At 40.4% G+C, this 22187-nt stretch overlaps 1 protein-coding gene across 1 annotated transcript; it reads right to left on the bottom strand.

The window, feature by feature from the left end:
* Positions 1–948: 948 nt before the first annotated feature.
* Positions 949–18457, bottom strand: card14 (caspase recruitment domain family, member 14; the record flags this gene model as incomplete). The annotated part of the gene is made up of 20 exons (XM_083980238.1): positions 18192–18457; positions 15125–15262; positions 14711–15036; positions 12737–12886; positions 12494–12613; positions 11970–12095; positions 9411–9563; positions 9194–9316; positions 8664–8761; positions 7296–7351; positions 7041–7101; positions 6571–6787; positions 6358–6484; positions 4892–5132; positions 4706–4766; positions 4495–4615; positions 3961–4125; positions 3271–3389; positions 2644–2759; positions 949–1156 (listed from the first exon to the last, which is right to left on the bottom strand). The coding sequence occupies exons 1-20, from the start codon at positions 18406–18408 to the stop codon at positions 949–951; spliced, it is 2943 nt and encodes a 980-aa protein (XP_083836364.1). The 5' UTR covers positions 18409–18457.
* Positions 18458–22187: the final 3730 nt, after the last annotated feature.

Genomic DNA, 22187 nt, shown 5'->3' with positions numbered 1-22187 from the left:
CAAACATAAAGTAGCTAAACTAAGTTGTACAAATCTCAGACCAGGTGTCCCGTAAAAAGAAACCCTCATATTTCCTTTCAGGGTCTATATAGGCCAAAGGTTGCCAGCGGTCATGATTTAAAGTTCACATTTCTACACTCTCAGTTCATAACAAGCTCATGAAAGATTTACTACGTTGACAGTGAGAGGAAGCAGTGGAGCCCTACCCCATTACAGAATCTGACATTAATTCACACATACTGTAGGCCATGTTCTGTTCCCTTTTTCATAAGGTGACCATTAAATCGTAAGACTTCATGCTTATGGCTGCATGTATGACCATGAAGTACGTAGAAGAAAAGGACAGAGTGGAGAAATGTGTGTTTGTGTGTATGCCAATGTGTGTGTGAGAGAAAGAGGCCCAGTTAGGGAGAAATATTAGTAACATCTGTCACAATGCAGCATACATATCTCTCATAATGTAGACTCTCAATCATACTTTGCACTGCAGTTGAATATCAATTTAAAGTCTTATGAAACAAATCTAAAACAACAAGCATCCCAATGACTGTCAATGAAAAAAGTCCCTCAAAGTGGGAAATGGTCAACAACAACATATCATAGAGATTCAGTAGGAATACATACTGTAAGAAATCATACAGTTTCATGAGGGTTAATGTCTGTAGCAATACAGATATAAACCATACCTATGCCTTAAAACAGGAGGTGATACAGCTTAAAACTCACTTTCATCTATATCATTGTGAGAGTCCTTTAGTCACCCAGTTACTCAGAAGTATCATAGATACATACTCTTATTTATAAAAAAACATTATAATATAATAATAATAATAATAATAATAATAATAATAATAATAATAATAATAATAATAATAATAATCATAATAATAAAAGCCCCTTGAGAAATGCTTCCCATTACTATCCTCTCTGTTTTCTTTACTCAGTCTTTCACAACAGGTCAGGCTCCACCCAGACGATCTTCTTCTGCTCCTCCCAGATAATGGTGCGCAAGCTGGTGAGGAGTGAGGTGTGGTCACTCCAGGAGTCCGGAGTGACACTGTGGTACAGACATGGCAGCTTGTCCAGCAACGGCTCCTCGCTCTTTGAACATGCCAGCAGCTGCTCCTCTGACCGGCCGTGGCGTTGCAGCTTTGACCTGGAAGTGATGGAGGGATGAAGGAAATTAACTACACAATTATGTGAATAATAAAATTGGACAAATCTAAAAATCATCCAGCTCTCCAAAAACATCATACACTGTTGCGAGGTTTGGATGTCACTCCCTCAGAGTGTGGCTCTATTATGTAATGCAAAGTATCGACAATTGTTCAGAGAGAAATCCTCACAGAGGCAGTGATACCAGTTTTTCCAGTGACACATTTTAGACTCAAGAGGACATAACTTTTCTCATCAACCTTCATTAATTAGATTCATTTACTTCCTGGTTTGTGTGTGACAAACCTAAAAATGATGGTAGCAGTGCCAACTAATATCCAGGTAACGCGTGAGCAAAGAGATCATGTGAACAGAAACTAATCAAGAGTAAATGTTCGTTTCAATAGCATGATCTAGGCTGACTTTGCATACATTTTTGGGAGCTAATGTCAATTTAAAGGTACCATCTCAGGTGGCTCATTTTTGGCAACATTTTGGCAAAATTATAAAAATCTGATTATATCTGGTAAGTATTAGACAGTAATTGATGACATAAGTGATTTGACATATCAATGACGTCATCTGTGTGAGGAACAGGGGCCAAAATTTGTCCCACCAATCAAATTAGTCTCAGACAACTTTGGTTGGATGGCCCATCTGTCAGTCAAACTGCCAAATCATGCAGCGCCATTTACCTACCAGGACTTACCAGGGACCTATAGGCACAGCTACGAGGGCTACAATGAAGGATGTCTCAGTCTTTATTTCTCCTTAACAACAGATTAACTCTACATTATCCCGTTTATTACACGGCTTACGATTTATAAATTGCATCATAGAATCTGCAAGTTCGGTCACTTCTCTGCTGTTTTGCTAACCCTCCTCGTCGTGTGCATTTGTTTTCAATGAAGCCTTTGCTAAACAATCAGTGGATCGAGGATTATCATATACATGTTACGATGTGTGTATATGTGCAGTTGTATCTGTCATAAACAAGAGATTACAGTTTACGAGACCAGTTGTGTCGCGGAATAGCGGTGCCACGGAGATGAGAGCTGTGACACCGGGTCTGAGGCTCTGAACGCAGGTTTGGTTTTCAGCAGCGATGTGGAAGGCAGAGAGCCTCCTCTCTCCCACATCACAATTAGTCCCAAGCCGTTTAATGACGGTAAATGAAACATTAGGTAAATATCCTGCATAGTTCTGCTCTGTGCTACTCCTCTGTGCGGCGTCCCTAGCAAAGGTCTTACAACGGTTTTGGTGATTCCTGATTGGACAGAGGGGGTGGGTGCTTATCAGTTGTGCAATTCGAGAAAAAAAATCATAGGTCCAGCTGCCTGGGATGGTAACTTTAAGGACAAACTGTTATCAGTGGAAACTCAGGTATCAGCGAGGTCATCAGTGCTCGTGATGATGATGATCTAAACGTGATATCAGCCTCGTGCAGCTATCTGCCAGTGTTTGCATGAAGGAGGTGGAAGAATTTACCTCAGCTTACGTGCACTTCTTGCAGTCTGACTGATAAAAATAATGATGGGGAAGATCTGCGCCCGCTGTAGTCGACGTACACAGTCCAGGCCTAACGGCAGCACACAGTGGATCCCCTGTAGGATGAGGAAGTGGAATGAGCAAGATTTAAATGCAACATATGTAAAGATGCTTAAAAGATTTGATTTTTTAATTTGTACAATTTTCAGTATCCCATAGTAGTTAAATGGTAGCAAAATCAACCTGCATATACAGTAAAAGGAAATAGAAATAATCTACACATTCAGGCTGTAACCTGTCATTTTCTGTAGGTTTTGATTATCTATTTTTAAAGATTCAAACTTTTAACATGATGATACTGGCAGATACATTCATACAAAATGACTCTTTGTTTTAATTGAGAGGCTTTTATGCCGAGAGGAACTGAAGTAAATGTTGTTATGTGTATGCATAATGACGATGACAAATTCTTTATCTTGATCTACTCTAGGAAAAGCTGCACTCACTGCAGTCATAAAAATTCATCCCCTGGGGGCCCACTACTAACCTGCTGGCACATTTTAACATTAAAGATACTGTACTTCAAGTCTTGGGAGTTTTGATATTATTTGGAGTTAATGTTCTGACCTTTTTCATGACTTTCTCGACACTCTGCAGGGTGTAGCAGTGGTTCCTCCCCTGCTCGCACTCCTCCAGGATCTCAGACCTCTGTAGTCTGGTTGCATGCTCACAGGTGCTCAGCACTTCTGTGGAGCAGGAGAGTCAGAACAAGAGTGGGAGAGGAGACAGAAGCAGACGGGCCAGAAGAAGAGATTACATGTATATCAGCTTGTTATCTGATGTAGAATAAGCAAATAAAAAATGACTTTTCTTGCATTCTCTTTGTGTTCTTCTTCTAAAGATCTCTGCAATTGTCCTTTGTTATTGTAATGGTCCAGTTTTATCACAAACATCTTTAAACATCTTATGATTGCAGGGAACACATATAAACACTGACTACCTTTTATAGCATTTTATTACTATTTATTTAGTTTATTTCAGGTTGATTTCCTTCCTAGTTTAAAGCAACAACGCCTAAAAAGAACACAGTGGGAGCTCATTTGTTTATGATGTCAGCTGAACAAACTTCCATTACAGCAGGAAATTAGGAGGAAAGACATAAATAGACTGACCAATAAAACACATGGTCTGTCCACACAAACACACTTATCTATCATGGCAGCCACCTGCGTATGTCATTCCTACTGTTTTTAATCATGTGTTTACAGTGGCTTACGCTCCAGCGGCTCAGCATACAACAACAGAGTATTTTCTCACCAGGTTGACAGAGTTGAAATCCCTGCCACCCCGCCAGCTTCTTGTCCAGTATTCGCCCCAGGGCAGTGGGCAGCAGTAGGATGGGTCTGCAGATGGGTGGGTAGTGGGGAGTGACCAGGGTGTAGGGCATGAGAGTTACACAGCTTTTGGGTGCAGATGTATCACCTGCAGGGGGAAGGGTATAACAAAGTCAAAACAAATCTCACTATACTTAAAATAAGACTTATCACATAAAAATGTAGCTTGTTTTTAGACACTTTTTGCTTATTTCAGGCATATTTTTCCACTTGAAATAAGTAGAAAAATCTAAGTTTTTCTTCCTTATTACATGCACACAAAAAAACTTGCTTTCACTGGCAGATTTTTCTACTTATTTCAAGTGAAAATTTGTTGGAAACAAATGAAAATTATCTGAAAACAAGTGAAAATTTGACTAGAAATTAGACATTTTGAAAAGAAAAAGGACAAATATTCTTGGAAAGATTTTGAGTTTTTGCAATGTACGGATTTGTATCTTGATGCTTGTGTGCATACCTGACTCTATGCTCTTGGACTTTTCATCCTCCACACTGACCCAAAATGGGTTCCTGCCCTGACGCCCGGTACTCACAATCCTCACTGCCTTCTCTTTATTCTGGGCCATGACATGCCCGGCCTAGGGAGGAGGAAATATATTCAAAGGAAAGAGTTAGAGGAATATAATTTGGGTCAAGGGTAATTTTGGAAGCGGTTAGATAATTCTTACTTTATGAGACTTTGATTGAAAGCTCATGTCCTCAATGGCTCGGATAAGAAGTCGCTGTGCCCTGAGAGGAGATAAAATCAGCCACTTCACTTCCATGTATTCTGGTGACTCTCTGTTGACCAACATCAACCTGAACTTTTCCTCTTCTCCACATGTTTACATCACATTCCTCACCGGTGTACCGACCTGTAATAGTTGGGCACGGTTCCACTCTGGAGGTCCAGGAGCTGACAAGGGTGAACCTGGCTGGCATACCACATGTCCTCAGTGTCAGAGGGTCGTGTGTTGGTCACATGTAGGATGTCATTGCAGGACACGGCCAGGGTCCCATTGGGGCCAGCAGCCAGAGAAATGTTGACACGTACGTAGAAGGAGTCTCCTGATGATATCTCACTGTTCTGCAGCTGCTGCAGCAGAGCCTCATAATCTGAACAACAGGCAGAGGACACTCTCACCAAAACCTCAAAACAAATATCATTTCATTTGTTTGAAATTGCATCTTGTGAGTTTCCCTTCCTTTGTGCATGTCAAGAAACTGTATGACTTCATCCTTCATCAATATCTGCTTTGTTTTTGTTTCATAGCATGCTTCATTGATTTGTTAGGTCAAGTCCTTGTTGAATTTTAAGCCCGTCACATTAGGTTTTAATAGATTCACAATTAATCACCAGGAGAACCCTGGGTGTTTAGGGCCGAAAATTAATGAGTGAGTGAGTGAGTGAGTGAGTGAGTGAGTGAGTGAGTGAGTGAGTGAGTGAGTCACTCAGTCAGTCAGTCAGTAAGTCAATCAATCAATTATATTTCGGACAAAATGACACTGATACATCAGAGCTGCTGTATTTGCACATTTTTGCCGTCACACCTGGTTCCAGGAAAGTCTGATATCGATTTGATCAGAAGATGAGAGCAACTGACCATTTCAGGAACTGGAATGTGTAACTGGACTGACTGGTCGCCCAGCTTTTTGTTGTTGTTTGCAAGCTTGTATGACAGTTTCAGACACAAACATCACAGTAGGTATATATACTCTGTATGCACTATTTATTATTATATTTATTATTTATTATTATTATGAGACCAAGTGCAGGGACTCGGTGCTAACTCCTGATCCTAGTGTTTTGGCCTGATTTTTGGCTAAATTCAATTACATTATACATTATACAGTACATATACATATTTTCTTATGTATTCTGTTGTTCACAAAGTGCAGTGCAGAGAGCAATTCTGTGTGCTGAGAGGATGAGGGGATGATTCAACAGTTTGCAATATGTGGGAAAAAAAGGTAAAGAAAAAAACGAAAAAACCATGACATCTAAATGGTCCCAATGTTACTGAACGGAAGGTAAGTAAAATCAAAAAATAGTAAAATAATGTACTTATTATTCAATTCAATTCAGTTCAATTCAATTCAATTCGTAAAGTATTAATAAAGTAGCATGCGTTTTAAAGGTGAAGTAGGTCTTTATCAAGCAAAATGTCATCAAATATAAATTACTTCATAATAACATAAATCATCGTGGCTTACAGAATGGAGAAATATACAGAAAGAGATGTAACATCCTCACTAAAACAGAATAGAAATGCTACATGATGAGAGAAACCATCTTGGCTTTTGACCATAAGCTGTATTATGTACACGCTGCAGGACATACCATCTTGCCTGGGGCGTAGGGAGAGGTGGCAGAGGCCCGTCACCTGGCCCAGAGCCCACGTAGCTTCCTCTAAAGTGGAATCCTCCAGCACCATCCTCAGAGCCTTCTGGTTCTGCTCATACTTCACCTGCAGAGCAACGACACCATGAGAAACACCACCACCACCACAGGTGGAAGAGTTTAACAGGTGTTTTCAGGTACACCTGCACCTACCTCCACTATCTGTGCCCCGCGGCTGATGCCAACAGTATGTGCAGCGCTCCCTTCTGTCACCTGATGCACAAACACTCCCGTCTTATTTCCCCCCACCACCGCCAGCTGGCTGAGCAGCGCTGCCCCCTGGAAGGAGATGGTGAGAACGCGGGCGCTGATGCGAACGGCTTTTGGACGGGAACGCATCAGGAAAGGCGGGGCTGAGGTTTTGGACAGGCTGGGAGGATTAGGGGAAAGATAATGAATGCTTCAGTCATAAGCTTTGATTGTTGTCAATGATCATTGGAAAGGAAATGTGTGATGTCACACTGTACATTGTTGATTGTACCGATTTGAACAGATTGATTTGATTATTCGCTCAATGTTCAATACTTTCATTGCTTTTGTAATGTATTACCTTAGAAAATGCTTTGTCATCTCTTCTACGTCAAAATATGAAGCTTATTTGTAACAATGCTAGTCTGCCTCACCTGTCAGACTTGGAGTCACGCGGAGCGCACAGCTTGGATGTCTGCATGTCCTCACTGCCCACTAAACAAAAGAGAAGTTGTTGAATGACTTGGCAAGAATGTAAAATAAGGTGCCAGAGTTAATGTGTCACTATACAGCCCTGGCAAATGGCCAACTTTGTACAATAGCTAATGAAATCCAAACAGCAAACCACCACCACCACCACCCTATACACAAAAAAGAACAGTTGATATGTTTTCTATGTAGATATATACCACAGGGGAGGAAGACAAAGTCATCCAGTAAAGAATCTGTCTCTGCTGTCTCCAAGCTACAACAGAAAAACAAAACAAAAACAAAAGGTCAGTTACATGAAAATCTGGTCAGATTTCTCTTTGTGTGTGTCTGTCCCACACAAACAAACAGGTCTGGGTTTAATATTTTAGATCAGCTTTTGTAGCTTTTAATAAATACATATGAACTCAAATTCAAAGAACTGGTGGACTTCAAAACTGCACAACTTATGTTCAAAATTAACAACAACATGCTGCCTGACTGTATTCAGAAAATGTTCAATAAAAGACCGAGCCATTACAACCTCAGAGGGGTGCGTATTTTCAGTAAGTCAAAAATCAGAACCAACACCAAAATAAGATGTACAACGGTAACAGCTGTCATATGGAATAATCTGGAGAATGATTTAAAAACATACAGCACCATAGTCTCATTTAAAAAATATTCAAAAATAGAGTGATCAATTTATAACAAGTAATACGAGTATACGAGTAATGAGCTGTGATGTCTGCTATCCTGTAAAGCGTTTTTTTTTCTTTTCTTTTTTAGTTGTATTATTATTATTTGTTTGTTGTTTGTTGTTTGTTGAGGGGGAAAAAAAAACTTTTTTCTTTTTGACTCTGTTATTTGCTGATATTTGTATATTTTGAGTATAACTTGATTTATAAAAAGGGTAGGCAAAATAAGATAAGCTCCAGCCTACACCTTTTCGGTCTAAATGTCTTTTTTCTTTTTTTCTTTTTGTTGTCTTTAAAGACCTTAGCTGATGTATTTATGTGTGATCTAATTTCTATTGTAAAATGAGGTGACAAGTCAAGACAGAAATAAACTAAAACTAAACTAAGAAAAAAAAAAACTAAACTAAAGATCAGTACGCTAGGTGTGAGGTAAGAGATTGGTTGGGGCTTAGGGATAATTATAGCTTCTGGTCAACACCTTATAGTAACACAAGAACTGAGGAATGCTCTGCTACATAGAAACTAGGTTTAGGTGAGTTTAGGTCCTCAGCACAGTTTACCTTTGTGTTTTTCTTGTGAATCATGTGACATGAAGGCAAGGGGCTGTTGTTCCTGTAAATCGATAATTCACCTGAAATAGGGTGCTGCGTCATGTTACAACAACAGAAAGGAATGCTGACCTCAATAGAAGATCTCATCCTTCCTGGTGGGGGGCTGTAAATGCTGCTACAGTAGTAGTCTTATAAAATTGGTCTAATAATGCTGTTCATTCAAAGGCCAAAACACATGCATAGCGAGGTACACTGTATGAAAATGAACACATACACATACACATACACATACACATATACATACACATACACATACACATACACATACACATACACACACCTGCACTCTGCATAGAGAGCCTCCACCCTTCTACGGAGGGAATCTGAACTGGGTGGCTCTGCATTTCGGGATCGGACACTTGCAGCAGCATCTTCACTCTGCATACACATGCACACACAAACAAAAGATCATCACAATGTCCACATTTTTCAAAATATAACAGATACAAAATCTGTGTATGGCTGGGTGTGTTTTATACCTGAGCATTAACATTTTATATTACAAATAATTTTGGATTATTACAAATTATTGGATTATTTGTTGAAAATAAAAATGGCTATACAGAATCTTCATTTCAGCAAATCATGCCAGATCTCTGAAAGTATGAGTGATAAATATGTAACAGCTCTACTTAAGAAAACAAAAAATTATATGTAGTTCAGAAATGTACTGGTCAAGGAAAAGGAAAACTGGGATCTGACCAGAAGTTGATATAAATTTGCCACATTTACGTGTATTCAAAAAACTAGAGAGAATCAATAACCAGCCCCAATAATATAATTGCAGCTGGATCTGAAACAGACACACACCTCTGAAGGGCAGCAGCTCAGTGACAAGGGATTAATTGCATCCAGGCGGCAAAGTCTGCGTCTGTTGGGGATCTGGGATTCTTCACTGCTGGACCTTGAGCTCACCCAGCTCTCCTCTGTTTCCTTTAGGCAAAATCACAAGGCTCAGTATCCTCATCACTATTTCTGTATGTGTTGTGTGTACGTGTGTGCTGATTTGTTTGTGTGGAAAAATTACATTAGAACTCTGTGGTTCCAGCTCTCTGGAGCAACGTGCTGCTCGGGGGCTGAGGACCCTCTCCTGGACCTCCATCAGCTGGCACCTCAGGGTGTCCTTCTCAGCCAGGGTGTGGGCAATCATGGCCTGGGCCTCATCTCTGGACAGGTACGCCTGCAAGCACGGGGTGGGGCTCATGGTCAATCAACACCACACAGTACACTACAGTCCTCATTCATGCAGATAGACAGGAAGATAAACATAAAGCAGTTTATCCATCCACCCACCCACCCACCCACCCACCCACCCATCCATCCATCCATCCATCCATCCATCCATCCATCCATCCATCCATCCATCCATCCATCCATCCATCCATACGTCATACGAAAACAAATATGAATACAAAATACTTCATTAATCCCCAGAGGGAAATTAATTTGTCTGTCAGCTCCTCTACCATTTGAAGAAGAATAAAAAAAATCTGATGGCTGTGTGGGTACAAAGTTCTTCCATATCTCTCCGTATTGCAGCGAAGAGAGAGGAGCCGTCATGTTACAGTAACCACAAAATGCTGGACGTCTGTAATGAATGTGGTAATGTGAGAAACTGTTTGAATAGTTGGTGCCACCAAGGCATGTGCTACACATGGCATGGTAGTATTTCTGTCTGGCAGCTATCTATCTCCTCACACATTCTTGTCAGTTGACCAACAGGAACAAGACATGGCAGAAACTTGGAACGAAGATTATGTCTGAGTTATAAACCTCGCATTGTTTATAAAGCATGATAGAAAACCTCTTGCTCTCTCCACCTATCAATTAAAGGCAAAAATGCCCAAAAAATACACTTTAAAAAAAGAACGTTGGATGTGATCAAATATCTGTTGGGGAATTCCAGTGTTGATTGAAGGGTGTTGAACCTTCAGCTCTGTGTTGGGTTTTTTAATTACACTGTCAGTACAGTTTCTAGTTTGTCTTTAGGGGTCACTTCCAACTGATTCTACAACAGCCGGTGCATATTCTCATTTGTCCAGGTCATAGTATTTCAAAGGAGGTTAAATCGAAAGCAACTGGACTTAGTTATTTGTCTAGGAAGACGTTTCACCTCTCATCCAAGAGGCTTCATCAGTTCATGTACGCAGCTGACCAGGCTGGGACTGGTCCAACTATCTGGTGTGGAGACTCACTATTTATAGTGAGTAATAGTGAGTCTCCACACCAGATAGTTGGACCAGTCCCAGCCTGGTCAGCTGCGTACATGAACTGATGAAGCCTCTTGGATGAGAGGTGAAACGTCTTCCTAGACAAATAACTAAGTCCAGTTGCTTTCGATTTAACCTCCTTTGAAATGATTCTACAACAGTTTCAAATATTGCATTTCCACAGATACTGACTGGCACTGATGAGCCCTCTGGTGTATCAGTGTAGAAGCTTCTACAGCTGTACTGATATGCTCCAGTGAGCATATTCTCTCATTTCTAGTTGATTGCATTTCTGATTTGTTGACACCAGCATGATGGTCCACTGACCCTTCAGTCCATCTATGGTCTCTAGTGAAGCAATACAACTAGAAGTTGACTTTCACTGTCACAGTCCTTGCATCAATGGCTCAGTTTTTTCATGTTGAAAACCAGTTGTGTTATTGTACTTTAAGATTATCTTGTGATTTGATGTGTTTCTTGTCTTGTCATACATGCTTGTTTCTATTTTTTTTTTCTATTATTTTTTTTACTACTGACTGTGAACTAATTGCCCCTAGGGGATAATAAATATTATTGAACTTGACCTCTTCTAATAGATATTAGAAGATATATACGTAGATGTAATTTATGATATCACCAGCTTCTCCTCAGCACACCCTGCTACATCCCACCATGCTCCTCCATCCTGCTGCTTCCTCTTTACCAGAATTTTCCTCACTGTTCAATCTCAACCTGTTCACCAGCTCACCATCTCCAACCTCCTGTCCCCAAACTCTTTTGGGTCAAGAATGAAAACTCAAACATAACAGCTTTGTTCCTAATCTTGCTTATGTAAGAGTGAGAGACACATGGCATGCCAACACCACAGTCATGCTAATACAGATCCAGTGTGTCATCCACCATGCAGCAAGCATGAATCACTAATTATACCCAGGAGCTGTCAAGTCATTTGCTTGTGGCTTCTTGACTCTGTCAGAATGGCTCATTCTGTTTGTCTCTAGGGGAAAAGCTCACATCTTAAGGAGAGAAATGAGCATACTTCTCCATCAGCAAAGAACATAATAGGAACATATTTCCAGAGGAGGGGATTTTAACCACTGTTCATTATGAAAGTGACATACATGACAGCTACAGGTGTGGAACAGGCAGCAAGAACCAGCTCAGCTGCTTGGTAACTAATATTCTCTTCAGCCGCACAGCTGACAATCGACTGCTTGACATTTTATCATTAAAAACAAACAGCATGACGTGAAGGAGGACCAGTTCCACGGTAGCTATGAGAATAGACTCTAAAAATGCAAATAGTGTTTTTATGTTTACCAAAGACAGGAAAGCATGAACGATGGAAGAGTTCTTTTTGGTGTCTCTTACAGTACCTGGTCTCTCTCTGCCTGCAGCTCCCTCAGCTGATTGTGGATCATGGTGATCTTTTGCTCGTGCATGTTACAGTCCAGGGTCAGCTGCTGCACCTGGAGGCTCAGGCACTCCTTCTTCTCCATGAGCTGGAAACAAATATGCACATTACACATGTGGTCACTTGTTTGTTAAGCTACTACTTATTTACACATTTCAAATGGTGCGGCTATGTTGCGGTGGAAGAGTTCATATATATATATTTTATATGCACAATGATAAAAACAACAATTATATTTAATGACACAAAGGCAAATAATTGTGCAGGAGAGGAAAAGAAGCCCAAAAGGCTTATATAGCTAAAATCCTCCTCTCCAATACAAAATTACTAAAACAGATCAACCAATAGAAAAAGAAAAAAGGAAAAGAAGCAGAAAAGGGAAAGAGACAAGGGAAAAACACAACAAATAACAGAGAGAAAAAAGAAGGAAGATAGGAAAAAGATGTGTTCATTCCTTCCTGATCCAGGAGAGACAAACACACTCACCCCTTGGTTCTCCCTGAGCAGCTTTTCGTTCTCCTCTCTGTAACATCTGAGCTGCTCTGCAAGCTCCACCTGGCTGTCTATGGCCTCCGCCAGGTCCTGGGCCAGGATGTCCTGCCGAGCCTGATGAAGACAGCAGGAAACACATGAGGCGCTGACTCTTTCACCCTCTAAATATTGTGAATGAAGGTTCACTATTATACATAAATTATCCTACACAACAAATATAAAGAGATTTGCTCTCACTGGGTCCAGTTTTTCTGCCTTCACCAGCTGGCAGCGCAGTCTCCTCACTTCCTCCTGCGTCTCAGCAAGAGAGACACATCTGAGCGAGTGCTGCCTCTGGAACTCGTTCTCCTTTTGGAATTTCTGCAGTTCAGTTTGCAGCTGGTACACCTGCCACCACAGAGGACAATCAACTATTGATGAACAACTGTATCCTCTTTTCTGTAAGATGCAAAAACAAAATCACCACAAATTCTTTGCATTGCTTGGCCAGTGATCCCACAATCTGATCCCCAATGTTGAACTCTAATTCTAGTTTATATTCATATATATCAGTGATATTAATTCAAGAGGCAATCGGGAAGTTTTCTTTGCAGGTGAACTTGGTTTATTTCCCAGAGTGGCTGGTGGTGATTGTCATTTATGTTTTAACTTGTTTTATTGGTTTCATATATTGGTATTTTATTGCATTTTATGTGTGTTGTGTATTTTCTGTTTAATTTTTGGTTTTTGTACAGCACTTTGGTCCACTGGGTTTTTAAAGTGCTTTATAAATAAAGTTGGTATGGTATGGTATGGTATGCTATTTAAGCCTCAGCTTTTATTGCCTTTGCAAGATAAGAGCAGTGCTACAGTGGAGGCTGAAGTGACTTAAACATGTGATTGAGACAAGACTTAACAGTGGCATTCACACTTTTGGACACTGCTTTTGGTGTAATACTGAGCTTACAAGAGGAAAACTATCTGTTAATGCTATCACTGGCTGTGTAGCAATGGCAAAAGTTACAAAAGCCTTTGAGCAACTGGTTATTATTATACAGTGCAACAAATCTGAGGTAAAAGACCAAAATGTTAATATTGTGAGCCAAAAAATAAACACACAGACTTCTAAATTCAGCAGTTGAGGTCCAGGACGGAGGAACTCCAGTCATTTTAAACAGCAAAGCTTTTTTTTGCTGCATATGTGGAAAAATTTGCATAAAATATGTTTTGGTTCAAGAGGAAACTAAGAAAATGCAAAACATAAAGCCTAAACATGAATAAATAAAGAAGGGATATTACTTCAGTGAGTCAGCCTCACATTTGTCTGATGACTACAAGTCTGAAAATGACTGAATCTGGGAGTGTCTTTAGGAAAGCACTGAAGCTTTACCCTCTTCTCTACTTGAGGCTACAGTAGCCGTTACTAGCATTAAATACTGTAACAGCATCTTTGTCAAAACGGCTGGTGGTCTGGTGACACTGGGTGATGATGATGATGATGATGATGGTAGGTTTTAACATGGAAGAAAAATGGGTGCAACCTCTGATATCTGCTGTTCCGTCCCTTTTGAACTGTTTATCCTGAGTCACACAATGCTATTGGTTGTGCAATGGTCAGTCACAGGCTAAAAATAGGTTGGCTTTCAACAGTATAATGGTGAAGCTTCTGAATGCTGGATAGTGCACACAATTCATATAATTCCCATGAGCATCTCATGTTAAACCCTATCTACCTGATCTTTCAAACCCCACACCCTCAGTTTGTAACAGAGGCTTGGAGTTTAAACCCGGCCATTGTGTTACACAACTATTTTCACTTGTGTGCCTCCCTGAACCTAGCACGATCTTCTTTGTTTACATCAGACTGCAACGCTCAGATTTCTGTTTAACACTGACCTTCGAGGGGTGACCTGTGGGGGGGGGGGGGGTAATTGGATGTCTGTACATATTGAATTTATATTTGTTTTGCTGCCCTTCTTATAAATGTAGTTTTTCTGTGTGTTTATTGTTGTTGTTTGTATGTTTTGCCTTTTGTTTTATTTGTTTGTTTGTTGTTTTTGTTTTTCTAAAAAATGAAATGGAAAAATTCAATAAAAATTTGATCACACACACACAAAAAAAAACCACTGACCTTCCGAGGACTTTCCCCTGAGATCGCCGCTTTGTGTTTCAAGGAGGAGAAACTTATCTTAAAGCTTCCTCGACTAACAAACAGACCTGAGCATCACTCACCTGTAAATTGAGATCATGGAGGCGCTTGTTGACAGCAGATTTGTCCTCGATGGCTGCTGTGTAGCGGACATACAAGTCGCACTTCTCATCCTTCAGCTTGGTGACTTCACGCTGCAGAGAGCACAGCTGTCTCCTCATGTGTTCGTTGTCGGCCTGAACTCGACCTGACTTCTCCTCCTGCTCCATTATCCGCCCGATCTCCGACTCCAGCGCAGCGCAGCGCCCCGTCATCTTGTTGGCCTCGTGACGGGCCTCCTGCAGCTCCTGCTGCATCCCTGTTACTGCTCTGACCAGATACTCTGTCAGCTCGGAGTACTTTATCAGCCCTGTGAGGAGAGCACTGCAGGTCAGTAATGTGGTAAATAAAATTTAAGAAAATCACACATTCCTTTAAATTTACTTAAAATCACTGACCACTGAATCTTGAAGGCTCAGTGCTGGGTTTGCGTCCAGTGATCTGGGTGTACAGGGTGGGGTAGTGGATCATCAAACTCTCCAGCAGAGCCACAGCACCGTTCCTCCCCTGAGTCCTCAGTAGATCCAACATATAGCCTGTAGCAGAGGAGAAAGCAGTCATACCTTTAACTCCAATCCTAAACTTTGAGTTGACTTAATCTAAAACAGTGAAGGTCATGAAGTTATTGACCAATCTTATATCAGAAATAAAAAAATCTTCATTACATTTTTTCTTCAGTGAGATGTCAAGGTGACAATTGCTCTCTAAAGCAGCGGTTCCACAGCTATTCCAACTCAGGGCCCACTTGAAAATCTCAAAATTGTCCGCGGCCAAATGGAGGCCAAATAATATGTTCTCAGAACACTTTTTTCACTTTTAAAGGAGACATATTCTGCCCCTTTTCCACAAATTAAAATAGTTCCCAGGTGTCTTAAAGACATGTCTGTGACATGCTTTGGTCAAAATCCCCCAAGGATCAAACATCACAGCTCTTTTCATCCTCTCTAAACAGCCCTGTTCAGAACGGCTGGTTTCAGTGCCTGTCCCTTTAAAGGGACAACGAGGAGTTTCTATTTGGTTATAAAAAAGTCTCACGTTAATGTGGATGAATCTCCGCTACCCACACTTGTTAATGGGCCCATTTTCGATAAATATATCGTTTTGTCTCTATCGTTATTTTGTTATTATTAGTTATGAGAATAACGCCGCTGAATCGCCGCTATGGTCGGAACTACGACGGTATGTGAACCTCTTTGAACCTCTGACTTTAATTATTGATGAATGAAAACATGAGTCTGTCTTGCGCCGGTCAAAGAATTTTACGGTGCGCGCGGAGGCTCATACTGTAAATGTAGTGTGAAAACGCTTCGCTAGCTCGTTAAACCTAGGGAGCATGCACGTTATTTGTTTTTGGTCAATTCAACGTTTTGGGCACTAGAAGACAAGACAAACACCCAAATATATGTTAAAGAGCCTTCAAAAAGTGATATTTCCATAATACAGTATGTCACCTTTAATGATAAAAATAGAATGTTCAGGACAGGAAACATGTAGGAAGCTCCACAGTCACTGAGAAGTTTAAGCGTTGCAAATTGTAGTTCCCAAACTTTTTAGGCCATGCACCCCCTTCTACATCTCACCTGATGCACTCAAGTTGCCCGTCACATTAAAAAAAAGGCTATTAATAATCGCATTCAGGCATCAAGTTTAATGAAATAATAAGAACATATAACTAAATATGCAATAATAGGCCTATTGAGCTCTACCACTTGAAAAAGTGGGGAGAATAAAAAAGAATAATAATAATAAAAAGCCACCAATTAACCGGCCTACAGGCTACTGGTCATAACAGCAAGTATTATTACAGGAAATTATAACACCAGTAATTTTATTCAAATTGCAACAAATACTCCACCACAGAAAGAACAAATGAGAAAGTTTCCCTGTTTTTAACTACTTCTGCATGGTCGCTGTCACAACAAGCTATACTTGCAGTTTGAGCTCCCTATGAGGAACACAACAAATTTTAGGAGATTAACTTTTTTTTCCCCACAAAAATTGAATTGAATTGAATCAAATTGAATTAAAATGTATTGATCCCTGAGGTGGGAATTTAGTTTGTCCCAGCATCACATGAAATAAAAGGCAGAACAGTGGGTGAGAGTGGGGTAAGATGAGCCACTCACTACATCAAGACAATTATAGTTTTGTTGCTAACTATACATATATTTCAGGATGTTGTGCGTCCTTACAAACAAACAGAATGACTGTAAACATAACTGTTTTGATAGCGTGTCCAAAAAAGTGGTTTTTACCCCGTGTATGGGGTAAGTTGTGTCATCCCCTCCTTCCCTACCATCCATCTCCCACCTCCCCCTTTCCTCAGTATTCCACCTGTCCAGGTTGCAGGGGAAGACAAACTGCTGGGACCTGCAGCTGAGACACCGACTCACTGAGCTTTGGGGAGTTTTGTGATTATATTGCATCTTGGGAAGAATCCCTCATCTTTCTCTTTTAAAGTAAAGCTTGAATGGCCATAAATAACTTTGCATGTTCTCTGGAACACACTTACTGTAATCATAAACATCTAAATCTTGATTTAATAATTAGTACATGTACAGACAAAATACACTCATCGGGCAGGTAGCTCAACTTACCCCAGAGCCAAATTATGACTTTATTACTCCCCACACCTAAAATGATTCACTTTCATGCTGGGTTTACTACATCATGTTGTAGCTCATAGATACCACAACTCATGTATAATTATCTATTTTGGTCTGGACATAAATGTCAAACCACTTTACCCATGTGGTTCTTACCTTCACAGACTTCCTCCGAAATATTTGGTCACATGCTCAATTTTTCTTATAGTTTCCTAGCAACATGGGGTGGCTCAACTTGCCCCTATGCTCAACTTACCCCATTCTCCCTATAAATAGACAGATAGAAGTATCCCTGAGCAGTGGTTCTCAAAGTGGGGTCCGGGGACCACCAGGGGTCCTTGAGAGGGTTCAATGGGGTCCCCAACTTTTTCTTAAAAATTCACCACCTTTTTTTCCAGACATTTCTTGAAATGTTTCCCAAAATTCAATTTGAACCTACATTGACTAAAAAAAAAGTAACATTATTCAGTCTCAGAACAACTATTTGTGTATTTCTGATGTTTGTTTCAAAATTTTGTCCAATGGGGGGGGTCCGTGGTAACCGTGGTCCGTGGTCTAATTTGTGTCAGTTTAGGGGTCCTTGATGTAAAAAAGTTTGAGAACCGCTGCACTAAAGTAATCACATCAAAAATTTGGTTAGGCAGCCCAAACTAGAACGAATAATACTCTGAAATAGCCTGCCTGTCTTAAAAATATCTGTTCTCAGTACTGCAGGTGTTGATGGAACTGTCTCTGTCTCTGCACTGCTTTCAGTGCAAACAAATAAAACACAGTAAACACAGTCCACATTGCCGGCCACAGACTGAGGTGGACTAACAGCTCTCCATAAACTCTTTGCAGGTGAATAGGTTAATCTCACTTGTTCTCATGGAGCGGTTGGTGAGGTTGTGGCAGGTGACAATCTCATCCTCATCCATCTCTGTGAGCACCCTGGCCTGCCTCAGGTACGGGATCACGATGCATGGCCGCACCCCTAAGGAGATCCGGTGGCGATTGTCGTTAATAAGTTCCCACAGTTCCTCCTCGCCCATACTCTTCAGGTCCGGACCCTCGCAAGGAACGCACTCCCCTGACATCCTGAGAGTGGCGGGTCTGCTGCCGTGACGACCGGACACAGCTGGAGCCGACAGAAACGAACACAAACACACATACACACATACACACAAACACACACCCTGCGCTGCACAGACAGTTGTCACAGAGCCAATCCTGGAAGCAGACTGAAAAGCAAACATTACCGGATGAAGCAGAAAAAGGCGAATGAAAAGGGGCCGGCCACTCTCCACGCCCCGTGGGTGTTTTTGCCACAAGTGTGTGTTTATGTGTGGGCGTGTAGGAAAACCTGTAAGACAGGACATGTGATGCAACAGAGGACTAACTGTGTGTGTGCTGGCATAAACAGAGCTGAAACATAGGATCTCTCACACAATCTCATATCAGATGGACACACACACACACACACACAGAAAACCATTAGTTAAGTGCGCATCATATCTCTTTCATTAACACTCTTGGCAGTTGTGTAACATTTGTTTGCTTCATTAATGAATGAATCCAGGTGTGTTTGCTGAAGGGAGTGCAGCTGGAGTCTGAGGTGTAAATGAACTCCTCGTTACACAGAAACATTAGACAGTTTGTTAGCTGCCTTGATAAGACAGTAAGGCAAACACACATACCACACCACTGACAGGAGCAAACAACTGAACACTGAAGTTCAAAGTCCTCTGTTTAAGAAGGAAATAAGGTTGGAGGGGGGGTTGGTGGGGGATATCTGTGCAAGGTCAAAGGGTTTCTTACACTGTTTGCTAACTTGCCACCATCATGTGTGAACTTACTGCTAACTGCGCTGTAAAGAGTTTGTGCAAACAAATCAAAACCATCAAGATAACTATTACTGAAAACTGTAGTCAGTAGGTTATACAAGAGGTTGTAGTAAATCTATAGGGAAATAAAACTTTTTACTGTAAAAATGTTTACAGCTCAGGTAGCGCCTTTGTTAAAGGGATAGTTCAACATTTTGGCAAATTGGCCCATTGCCATAGTCATAGCAGTAGGTTCGTTACCTTTATTTGTTGGTGTAAGCTATTTTTAGAATGGCCGAGCGCAGACGTGACCTGCTCAGAGCTACGCTACTGAGGATAATGGGATTTTTTGGTTTCCCTCATCAAATTAATCAAATACACAATCCAAAAACTCCCAAAACGCTTTCGTGGACAAGTCGTGACCTGCACATTCACCACGCTATGAGATAATAACAGAACATTACGAGACAGAGTTGTTTTCGAGGTAAATACAGAGACTGCTTGTTGAAAAACTGTCCCTGACGGGAACACGCATCAGCGGTATTGCATGAATTTACCTCTAAAACGACTCTGTAACATTTTGTTATTGTCTCTATTGCTTACACCGACAAATAAAGGTAATGAACCTACTGCTATGACTATAGCAATTATGGCAATGGGCCAATTTGCCAAAATGTTGAACTATTCCTTTAAGGTAACGAGTTACAGTTACCAACTCTACTGTATAATATTATGATCCTCCTACACTCCCATCACACACAAAATTAAAAGGAAGCTGCTGAAGCTGGTCTCTCTAACCCACGAAGCCACAGAGCTGTCTTCTCTCCCTCATGTCGGCTCATACAGTCAGAGCTACTGAACACTGTCAGGGAATTCCCCATAAAACCTGCATGGAAACACACAAGGAAGACAGAAGAGTCTAAAAGTGAACTGGTGTGGCCACAGAATGTCCACCCTTGAAAAAGATTTTACAATCTCACGTATTCAGCTACAGAATAAGATGGACATTTGAAATTACAAAGATGATCCACAACATAAATAAATTACAACTTATCTGTGTGTTTTCTCAATACTGAGGCTCTCAATTTGACATTTAACAGAAATGATAACACCATAATCACATTTTTAAGAAGAGCAGAGAGATTGGCTGTAATAAATAAAGTAAGGGCTCTATTACAAGGGCAGTAAAAGCTCAAGGAGGGGTTAGCGTTGGAATGATCTTCTGCACCAAGAAGTGACTATTGTAGTACAGTATCCATGTAAGGTATGCCAACATTCACCACAGGCTTCTTATTAATCTACTCGTAATACCTGAACCATGCAGTTAGTTAGACTTGGTCTAAGACCAATAAGTAGTTTATATGGATGGGAGCTGGTTTGGTATAATTATAACCGGTTACAGACCTCACACATAGAGAATAGATGTAGGTTCAAACAAACAACACAAAATATAAAGTACTGTACATACATTACCAAACTGCATGCTGTTTTCTCATGAATGTTCAAAGGAAACCAACTACAAAGAAATTCCATTTATGTATAATAATGTATGAATGACAAAGTGGACTGTTTCTATTATGTATTAATTTATTAATATGTATAATATGTATTAATGTATACATTTATGGAGAAGGGGGGGGATTGATTAAGTTATATTTATTCTCACTCCTTTGCATGCAACTTTATTTATATATTTTGAATATTTTGTCTGCCATGTCTTTGTGGTATTTCCTTTGTTTTATTTTATACATTTTTGCTTGTATGTACTTGCATGTTTGAAAATAAACTTTTAAGAAGCTTCAAGTGCTGTTAACTTTTTTTCTTTTCCAGGTATAACAGCTAATGTAAACAGTTCCATCTCCTCTGCACATGGGGCTGGGGTGTGTTATACATTAGATGTAGGTTCAGATATTGAAGTGAGCGGAGCGTGAGTAGCAGTTTGAATTGGAGGAAAGTTTTCCGTGTGTGTGCATTCTGCTGATCTACACGTGCTGTGGAAACTCCTGTCCTAGGTCACAGCAAATAATGGCACTTACAGCGACACAATCCGATGAGCCTGTTCTACAGCATTGTGTGAACAAGTGTCCCCCGTCACTGAGGCGTCATCAACAAGTGTGGAAATCAGATCTAATAACAGATAACAGATCTGCTGCTTCCAAGGAAGACGTGCAGCTGTTTTGATGACCTCTCAAAAGCAGTTTACTGCTGCTTATTCATTTTAATGCTTCAAATGAGAGATGGTACGAAACACACAACAACTCTGATCTATTCTGAAAACAGTGTGCAGGTGCTTCTACACAGATAACTCACTTTTTGTATTCTCACTGCAAAATCTGTAGATTATGTGTAAAGTAGAGCATTGTAATTCCAAAAGTTTGATGCTGTTTTGTTTTGGAAGGGTTTTCCTGGAGTTGCCACCCCACCAATATTTTCTCTGGCTGTTTTGCAGATTCCATTTCGCTTGTGCATTGCATTACAACTGGACTATTGTTTGACCAAGCCATCAATATTTTCATGTAACGCAGAAACCAGTTATTTTGTTCAATATGATATAATATATTTTTGTTTTTATTTCATTCTTCCTTTGCATTAATGTGAATACCTGCTGCTGTGGCACAATAATTTCCCAGCCTGGGATGAGTAAAGAACCTTGAATGTTGACAGCATAGAATTACAATATTAAAATTCCATAAACAGAATGGATATGCAATTTAGAGAACATTGCGTCAGGAAAAGGAGCAGCAAACAGAAATAACCAGGAAATAACTCCTGGTGATGCCTACACTGATGGATACTGTTTAAAATGCAAATGAGCCACTGAATAAATGGCGCCACTATGGAGTGGGCTGCTGTCTGACCTTTTCTCGGTAAGTGGACAAAGGGGGTGTTTGAGCATAATTTATGCAAAAAATTATATAAATAATAATAATATTATATAATAAATATAATAAAAAAATTACCACAGAGCTCAGCAACTTTCCACCACACTAAATTCTCAAACTGGCAGCTAGACTGAAAAAGCCTAATATAATGATGTATTTAGTTCAGTGTCC

The sequence above is a fragment of the Trachurus trachurus genome (assembly GCF_905171665.1).
Source record: "Trachurus trachurus genome assembly, chromosome: 1".
Taxonomy (NCBI): domain Eukaryota; kingdom Metazoa; phylum Chordata; class Actinopteri; order Carangiformes; family Carangidae; genus Trachurus; species Trachurus trachurus.
Note: the sequence above shows the minus strand (reverse complement) of the source record. Positions and strands in the feature narration are given on the sequence as shown.